Genomic DNA, 10,232 nt, shown 5'->3' on the forward strand with positions numbered 1-10,232 from the left:
ACTTATCACAATCAGATTACTGATGGGTTACAAGCCCATAATACTAGTCACATAAAACCTTTTTTGTACAACAAGCAGATTCTGGAAGACCCTGCAACCTTCCAGGAGATCAGTCGTCCTGAGATCTCACAGCACTACTGACATTCTGCAGCACAATGCTGGATGAGATGAAGCCCTGACCAGGTCCTGCACTCAGACAGTAACGACTGCACACACGTCACAGAGAGGTACAGAGAACTTCACCATAAGCTTAGCTGTAAAGAAAAGGCCAAATCTAGACCACAACATGACAGAGTTGTGATTTGTGTTTGGGTTCGGCTCTTAAAAAGTTATCGTATTAACGTTCACAATTAAGTTACACAACTCGTCTTCACTAGAGAATTTCACAAATAGAAACATGGGCAGAAAAACTGAAAATAAAAAGGGAATATAATGTTTTTTATTTTATTTATCAGCATATTCTGATATACATTACATACAACATTTCAATCTAGTTCATTATATAGTACAAAGACAAATAATGAATCAGACATCAGTAATAAAACCATAAAGCACAAGCAGCAAGAAGCTCAAATTAATTTCTCTAATTAGGATTAAAGTCATAAAGGAAGTAAAAACAATTGATCAGAATAAAACACTGTGATGTAACAGAAAGTTCAGGACTTTTTAATACCTCCTCAGAATCTCTCAGTTCTCTCAGTTCTCTCAGTTCTGACCTCTGAGTATGTGCTGAAATCAAAGTGCTGAATTCTCTTCTTCCTCTTCATCTTCTTCCTCTCGAGCTTTTGGGTGTCCAGTGAGGCATAACAAACCTCATCATCTCCGACTTCTTCACGTCTCAGAGTCGTCTTTTTGTCACTTCCTGTCAGATCAGCTTTGACTCTCGCTGTGAATTAAAGAATGTCATCTTAAAGTAGTGACACTATTTACAAAGATTATTTAAATCAGTCTGTCTAAAGCCACACCCCTAAGACTCAGGACAAAATGACTGACAGGTTAGTAGAGACGCCTCCTGGATGGCGAAGAGAAGATGTACTTCCTGTGTTCCGAGCTGAATGAGTGTTAGTGAGGAGAGCGAGTGGGTGAGTACCTTTAGTGGTGTTTGTGCATACGCAGTACATGCAGATGGAGAATAGGAGTGAGGAGAGGAGAACACACACAACACACACACTGAACACCTGACTCCAGCTTACACAGCTTACACTCCCCTCTGATACACTGTGACAGGGTTCTGCTGAGGAACACGCACACACAAACACACACACACACACACACACACACACACACACACACACACACAGACACACACACACACACACACACACACACACACACTGAGGAGGTGTACAAACTTCTACGCAACCTCACACACCTACACAACATCAGACTTTACAGTAAATCCAGAAGTCAGCAATGAGATTCAACACACACTTTTTAAGTAAAGTGTGTTGAAGTGAGACATGACTTACACACGAGAGCGATGAGAGCGACTCTTGATGTCTCCATCTCAGACTCTGGTGCTGAGCGGCTCATGCCGCTGAAGCTCTTTCATGCTCTTTAATCTGATTGGTCCGTCAGTGGAAAATATCGCCTGCTATCTAGCTGCTGATTGGTTGCGGTTAAACTTTGACTTTTATTGTTTCAAAAAGAAGACTTTGAGGTTGATAGAATCTTTAACACGATTGTTCAGAGACAGTGGAACATTTTTTGTTACCTTGGGGGTTGTGAATCCAGTATTGTGGCTAAGACACTTTTTCCATTGAAAACAAAAAGCCACATCACCAGTTTAAAATGGGGCGATGATCATTTCGGAGAAAAAAGAACCTGGTCATCGCGTCAGATTTGTGACTGTCAGTGGCATATTTTTAGAAATTCTAGATAATTATCTTTGATCAAATCCATCATCACGTCATACTTTTGTACCTCGTTCTGTTCTGAGTGACTCAGGATTGAAGCAGGTTTAAGGTCAGTGAGTGAAGAAGTCAAGGTGAAGGAAGGTGTCTAGAGTGAGATCATGTCTGGATCTCCTGTCAGTATAGGAAGGCATCTGGTCTTCTGTTTGAGCTTCTTCAGGATTAAAGAGGGTTTTTAAGATCTTCTGCTGGTTAGCTACTCAGTGGTGGTGGACCAGAGCAGGGTTTGTTGGACCACAGCAGACCCTGTCATCTCCTGACTGAGGAAGGAAGTGTGTACTCAATTTAATCAAAATATCACTCATATTAGTTCTATCACTTTGGACCACTCTAAATATTCAGTCTGCATAGTGTGTGTGTGTGTGTGTGTGTGTGTGTGTGTGTGTGTGTGTGTGTGTGTGTGTGTGTGTGTGTGTGTGTGTGTGTGTGTGTGTGTGAGTTTGAGTGTGTGTGAGTGTGTGCAAGTGTGTGCAAGTGTGTATGTGTGTGTTTCTGTGTGATGGTTGTGTGAGTATGTGTGTGTGTGTGTGTGTGTGTGTGTGTGTGTTTGTGGTGGAGTGTGTGTGTGTGTGTGTCTGTGTGATGGGTGTGTCTGTGTGATGTGTGTGTGTGTGTGTGTGTGTGTGTGTGTGTGTGTGTGTGTGTGTGTGTCTGCAAAGCTTTGCTGTGGTTTTCCTGTCTTGTAGCACAAGCAATTTCAGGGTTTCAGACATTTACAGAGATGCACTGCTTTATTCATCTGTTATGTTCACTAACTGAAGGTCACTACACCAGTTTACACACAGAACTGCAGAATGTAGAATCTTCAGTCTCGTCTCAGATGATCAGATCCCTTCCCTTCATCCAGTGGCACTATGTTGTTTATGTCCAGCTTCTGCAGCAAGGACAGTGATACCATGAAGAGCAATAAACCACAGAAACCTGCAGGATGTCTGCAAACATGCACAGCTGCACATCTGAGAGATTTCAGTTGCATGAAGCTTAAAGGCTTAAACCCCTGTTTTGATAGCTCCACCTCACACATACATACATAACCCTGGCAACTATTATGGCAGAACCTACTGGGGCAGCTGGCCGAGGGGAGATTTTTACCAATAAATGAACTCAATGAGTAATACTTTGGTAATACAAATGTGTTTTTGTAGTATGTTCAGTTCTCTCCAGTGCTGGAAAACTGATCCTGTATTAACACGGGTCCTGCTTCTTGCCTTATCGTAAGCTTTATCGTAAGCTCTCTCCACCACATGTTGACAAGACACGCCCCTTTCTGCTAATGTCAGACATGCGCACTGAACACTCTCTCCGCCGCATATTGAGAAGATACACCCGTTTCTGCTCATTGGCTACACATTTGTTTTGTTTGTCGGCCCGACTCAGTTTTCTGAATCATTTCTCAAACAACGTGCACCCCACCTTTAAAGGAGACCAAAAGATGACAGATCAGATCGATCGATTTTATTCAGGTAGCATTTTTAGCTAACAATGTTGACACAAAATAGCTTTGTAGATGAGGACGAGGAACTTGTAGAGGAACTAGACTCAAAAGAGAACCGTTATCTTCCGGGTGCTGAGGAGGAGGAGGAGGATGACAAGCGCATTCTCTTACTGCATGCTGGGGCGAAGCCCTGGTGTTAATTGGGTTAATTAAAGGCTGTGTAAATGGGGAAGCGTGGCGATAGGCCACAGTGGAGGTGTTTGGAGAACCAAATAGGCTTGACAGAAGAGTTTCATAGCTAAACGATGCATAAACCTCTTCAGTAACTGTATGAGTTTGGACATCAGGTCCATTTCAGATTTCAGTACTTTCAGCTTTAATTCTATAATATCCAGCTACAGTTATTGAGTGTACCATTTTCAAGACCTCCACAGCAGCCTCTCTGCAAGCTTCAGGCTGAACACAAGAGTGAACGTCAGGTGAAAGAGGTTCCAAGCTGAAGCAGAGCATCAGGATGGAGCAGACGGGATCAGAGGACCAGCATCTCATCAGTAGGAGGATGTAACTGAGCCTCTAGTGTCTGATGTCCTTTACACATTCCTCAATGTTATCAAGCTGCTGTCTCTCATCTGGATTTGTTCAACTGTGCAGTGTGTCATCGGCATCATGGAGGAAGCTGATACCATGTTTCATCAGATCTATCACTATTTTACATCTACACACAGATAACGATCTATTAAAGACCTGAGCCATAAAGGGGTGATAAGGGTTGATAGAAAATGATGAAGAGAAATTGAAACGAAATGAAGGAACATGATTTGAACATAACATTTTAGTCAATTTCACGACTTCAGAATATGTGCTGAAATCAAAGTGCTGAACACTCGTCTTCTTCTTCTTCTTCTTCTTCTTCTTCTTCTTCTTCTTCTTCTTCTTCTTCTTCTTCTTCTTCTTGAGGTTCTGGATGTCCAGCGAGGCATAACAAACCTCATCTTCTCCATCCTGCAGTGAAGAAAAAGAGAGTTTCATTGAGTTTTTTGTGGTGAATTGCACACAGTTGTTTGATATTTTTCACACGTCATTAGTTCAGTCATTTTTAATATTTATATCGATACCTCATCATGCCTCCAAGTCCGCTGTTTCTCACTTCCTGTCAGTTCAGCTTTAGTTGCTGCAGTGAAGGTAATAATGTTATTTGGTGAAAGATATTTAAAGCGAGATGGTTCAAGTCACCAAACTAACGCAACTGTCCATTACTGAGATGTAATGAATTATACATTTATAATGACTAACAGCAGAGTTAAATGTGGTTGTGTTCAGTGCTGAATGAGTGTTAGTGAGGAGAGCGAGTGTGTGAGTACCTTTAGTGGTGTTTGTGCAGATGCAGTACACACAGATGGAGGAGAGGAGTGAGGAGAGGAGAACACACACAACACACACACACACACTGAACACCTGACTCCAGCTTACACAGCTTACACATCCATCTGATACACTGTGACAGGCTTCTGCTGAGGAACACACACACACACACACACACACACACACACACACACACACACACACACACACACACACACACACACACACACACACACACACACACACACACACACACACACACACACAGTGAAACACACATTTCAAACAGCAAGAGCTACAAATGACTGAAACTCCACCATAATGAATAGGACACATCTTACCGAGTACAGAAAGTTGACTGGATCTGTTACCATAACAATACACATACAGGGGGGACGTGGCATCCTTGTTATGATCCTGATACAACTTCTCACTCAGAGAACAGTAGTACAGGCCCTGGTCTGATTCTGTGAAGTTTTTAATCAGCAGATTGTGTGTTGGTGGACTTGTTCAACACAAATGTGTAACATTCAAAATCACCACCTAATACATCACCATCTATCAGATCAGCAAATGAGATCTTAAATGAGATCTTCTTCTGAGCAGTTTCTAAACCACACCGGATAAAATCCATCTCTCCAAACACAGTCACAGTAGAGGGTGATGTCGTCTCCTGGTCTGACTCTCATCTCCACTTCTGCTCCAGAGATCCTCTTCTGACTGAAGAACAGAACACCTGCAACACAACATCAGACTTTATACTCCACTGAGGAGGTGTACAAACTTCTACACAACTTCACACACACCTACACAACATCAGACTTTACACTCCACTGAGGAGGTGTACAAACTTCTACACAACTTCACACACACCTACACAACATCAGACTTTACAGTAAATCCAGAAGTCAGCAGTGAGATTCAACACACACTTTTTAAATAAAGTGTGTTGAAGTGAGACATGACTTACACACGAGAGCGATGAGAGTGACTCTTGATGTCTCCATCTCAGACTCTAGTGCTGAGCGGCTCGTGCTGCTGAAGCTCTTTCATGCTCTTCAATCTGATTGGTCCACATCAGTGGAACGTTTTTCTCTCATTGGTTGCGGTTAAAGTGTGTTGTTGAGCTGCACAAACTCAAACTTAAAAAACTTTAAGTGACAGGGCAGATCTGAGGTCAGTGTGTACGCAGATGAGCGTTCAGACTGTGGTGCAGAGCTTCACTGTTGGTGTCCTGTTTCAGTGAGACTCAGGTTGCTAACTTGTCCTTACAAGAAGCAACCACCCATGTAGGAACTTAGACTTTCTCTATGTCACTGAATTATGGCTGAAATTCCAGGGATTGGACAATAAAACTGAAAAACTAAAACAATTCTCTAATCCATTAAACACAATGGGAGACACATCTGAGTTGAAAAGAGTACAAATTGTTAGTGCATGTCTCGTTGTGCATCTGTGACCAGAACAGAACAGGACAGTGGTCAGTATTCATTTTTAGACTGCTATAGCCAAACCTTTGGTTACTCGTGCCTTTGCTAAATGTCAGTTTCAAAGGTGCCAACAGCAGAAATCTTGGGCTCTGTACAAGGTGAAACATGTATTATTCTCTGATGGGAATACTGCCTTTCCCACCTCTGAGAGATTTACGGTGTGGAGAAGACCCACAGAAGATCACCACCTGGATTCCTGTGTGCCCAAAGTGAAGCACCGGGGTGGATCAGTGAAGGTTTGTCTGCAAAATCATGGCATTCCGCCGGACTAATAATTATATGAGAAGGGTGTCACTGCCAAGGCCTACTGAACCATCCTGGAGGGCCATGTGCACCCTGAAGATAGTGCAGTGTATCAGGATAATTATGCCCCAATAAACACAGCAAGACTGGTGACAGAGTGGGTAGATGAACCTCAAAGTGAAGCTGAACAGCTCCTTATGGTCTGCACAGTCAGCAGAACTGAATATTATTTACACCAGTTGTCACCAGTAACAGGTAGTGGCTTGGTCCCTTTTCTGCACGAGGAATAACTCAACATGCCTCTGACATAGCGCAGGACTTGTGTCCGTCATTCTCAAGGTGAATTCATGCTGTTCAAATGGAGGCTCAATGCCATAATAATAAATTCTTCTGTTTTACCCCTGGACATCAGGTGCTCTGTCAGGTATGGACAGAATGACCAGGGACCACTTCATTAACTTGCTCTTCATACAAAATCGTGTCCTCCACCTCCAAGCCTTAAACAGCTACTAATCATCCTGAGGGCCCCATAACTAATATCGGCAGAGGCCAAGAATGGACAAGTCTTCCCACTAATTACCTCCTAAAGTTTGCACAAAACTTTTTTCCTTCAACAGGATGACAGAATTTCATATTTACATTAAATTTATGTATTTATTGTTTTATTTTTGTTGTACAAAGGCAGGTGTTCAACCATCTACACAAACTTACACACCTACAGTACACAACATTGCACTTTGGCCTGAAGTGCATGCATACAGCAGGTCTGAGGTCAGTGAGTGAAGGAGACGAGGTGCAGCCTGAGGTGCAGGGTCTCAGTGAGAGTTTCCTGTTTACTGGCTGAAACGACTGCAGCATCAACACACACCGCTGTAAATACACTCACACTTTCTTTAGGCCAGAAACTGAGAAGCAGCTGCATGTCTCACATCATGACTGTTCCAGTGATTGACGGCGTGACCACAGACCCCTTCATCCACTCGCTGATCAGAATTCAGGACGCTGATGGAGTCGAGCTCTTCATACAGCTGTGGGTTTGGACCGTACATGAACTTAATGGATTTATGTATTAAGTAAATCTTTCTGTTATAGTGAGGCCCTGAAGCTCGGAACACACACACACCCCTGAATAATGTACTGATGAAGTGCATAGACACATTTGTCTTTATTGATCTGTAACGTCTTCATTACAAACAGAATCTAGTCATTTAAAGAGAAAAACACACTGATCATCAACAAACAAGTGCAGATTTTAACATAAAGAAAACAAGTAGAGCAAGTTAAAGTGTGTGTGTGTGTGTATGTGTGCGTGTGTGTGTGCATGCGTGTGTGTGTGTGTGCGTGTGTGTGTGTGTGTGTGTATGTATGTGTGTGCCTGTGTGTGTGCGTGTGTGTGTGTGTGTGTGTGTGTGGGGGGGGGGGTGTTAGTAAAATTTGATTGCTGGTTTCTGAAGTGTGTAAAAGACTTCAGTGTGACAAGAAAACTCCCCGTTTACACTTTTCTCACACTGATGTACCTGAGAGAGAGAGAGAGAGAGAGAGAGAGAGAGAGAGAGAGAGAGAGGAAAAGAGAGAGAGAGAAAAAGAGAGGGGGGCAGACAGATAGAGAGGGGGTTACAGTATTAGGACAGCAGGTAAAAGACTAAATGAAGATGAGAGTCTGTATAGAAAATACCTGAAAGTCATTTTCAGTGATCAGATCTCCTCTCTTTTCAGATCCTGATAAGAAAAACACAGAGAATCATCATTTTAACTTGTTTACACAGAATCAGTCGATCAATTGAGAAATCTAAAGTGGGAAGAACAAAGATTTCTGCTGTGTAATGAGATCAATTACGTCTGTAAATAAAAAGTGAGTACAAATTTATACTGAGGCACAAGGAACATATCAGAGTTAAATGTGGTTGTGTTCAGTGTTGAATGAGTGTTAGTGAGGAGAGCGAGTGTGTGAGTACCTTTAGTGGTGTTTGTGCAGACGCAGTACACACAGATGGAGGAGAGGAGTGAGGAGAGGAGAACACACACAACACACACACACACACTGAACACCTGACTCCAGCTTACACAGCTTACACATCCATCTGATACACTGTGACAGGCTTCTGCTGAGGAACACACACACACACACACACACACACACACACACACACACACACACACACACACACACACACACACACACACACACACGCACACACGCACACACAAACAGATTATGAATATTGTTCAGTTTTACAGAGATAATCAGCAAACAGAAAAAAATGAAGAATCATTAGAAGATCTTACCGAGTACAAAGAGTCGAGTTGATCTGTTTCCATAGTGATAAACGTCAGTGCTCTGTATTGGACCTTTTTCATTGTCTGTAACCTTCTTCTCACTCAGAGCGCAGTAGTACAGGCCCTGATCTGATTCTGTGATGTTTTTAATCAGCAGATTTTGAGTGTTGCTGGAAACGTTCAACAGAAACGAATAACGTGGAAAATCACCATGAATCACATTGTAACTAGAGATGATAACAGGAGTATGATCTTTTTCTGAGCAGTTTTTAAACCACACCGGATAAAATCCATCTCTCCAAACACAGTCACAGTAGAGAGTGACGTCGTCTCCTGGTCTGACTCTCATCTCCACTTCTGCTCCAGAGATCCTCTTCTGACTGAAGAACAGAACACCTGCAACACAACATCAGACTTTACACTCCACTGAGGAGGTGTACAAACTTCTACACAACCTCACACACACCTACACAACATCAGACTTTACAGTAAATCCAGAAGTCAGCAGTGAGACTCAACACACACTTTTTAAATAAAGTGTGTTGAAGTGAGACATGACTTACACACGAGAGCGATGAGAGTGACTCTTGATGTCTCCATCTCAGACTCTGGTGCTGAGCGGCTCGTGCTGCTGAAGCTCTTTCATGCTCTTTAATCTGATTGGCCCACGTCAGTGGAACGTTTTTCTACCATTGGTTGCGGTTAAAGAGTGATGTTTTTTTGAGAGAAAGATGAACAATCCGCACGTCTCTTTACAGTCTGACCCTTTATTCTGTGAGAAGTTCAGACATCAGATCAGTCTTAACTGCAGCAGGTGTTAGTTAATTAGAGAGGTTGATCCTAATGTTTTAGGCATTATAAGAGTTTAGATCTTATAATGCGGTTATTAAATCAAAGTTAGGAGTAATTGTTTTAAGGTATTACAGAACATTTACACACCTTTATTCAGGATGTTTCAGCTGATCTAAGATCAGTGTCTGTGTCATCAGTGCCTTTGATCTTTTGACTTCTTCAGTGTACAGCTGATTTTAGACCAGTAACTAAAAACACACAGGAAGTGGCTTTATCTACAAAAGGCCTGAGTGCTGATTTCCTGTGTGCATATACAGATGTGTGTGTTTTGCAGTTGTGTTTCTCACAAAATGAAAGGTGTTTCTTGTATTCATAAAGTGGCCATTTCTAACCACAAATGTTTATCTATGTGTGTGTGTCTGTGTGTGCATGTGTGTGTGTGTGTGTGCGTGTGTGTGTGTTGTGGTTGTGTGTTTCAGAAATTGAGAACTTTATGAAGTGACCGTCACTAACCACAAAACTTTCCATTCCCTCGGTGGCTCAGCAGTGGGCTCAGGTCGAGAAAATTAATCTATAGGAGGCAGAGGTGGCAAAAGTACACACATCCTTTACTCAAGTAGAAGTACAGATAATCATTTTTTAAAAGACTCTAGTAAAAGTAGAAGTAGTGACTACACTCTTTTACTCAAGTTAAAGTAAAGAAGTATGGGCTCTGACATG

At 42.3% G+C, this 10,232-nt stretch overlaps 1 protein-coding gene across 1 annotated transcript; it reads right to left on the reverse strand.

Moving 5' to 3' along the window:
- Positions 1 to 677: 677 nt before the first annotated feature.
- LOC113635528 lies at positions 678 to 9,470 on the reverse strand. Its single transcript, XM_047816657.1, has 4 exons — positions 9,284 to 9,470; positions 8,730 to 9,116; positions 8,399 to 8,548; positions 678 to 886 (listed from the first exon to the last, which is right to left on the reverse strand). The coding sequence occupies exons 1-4, from the start codon at positions 9,318 to 9,320 to the stop codon at positions 678 to 680; spliced, it is 783 nt and encodes a 260-aa protein (XP_047672613.1). The 5' UTR covers positions 9,321 to 9,470.
- Positions 9,471 to 10,232: the final 762 nt, after the last annotated feature.

This window comes from Tachysurus fulvidraco, chromosome 7 (assembly GCF_022655615.1).
Source record: "Tachysurus fulvidraco isolate hzauxx_2018 chromosome 7, HZAU_PFXX_2.0, whole genome shotgun sequence".
Classification (NCBI taxonomy): domain Eukaryota; kingdom Metazoa; phylum Chordata; class Actinopteri; order Siluriformes; family Bagridae; genus Tachysurus; species Tachysurus fulvidraco.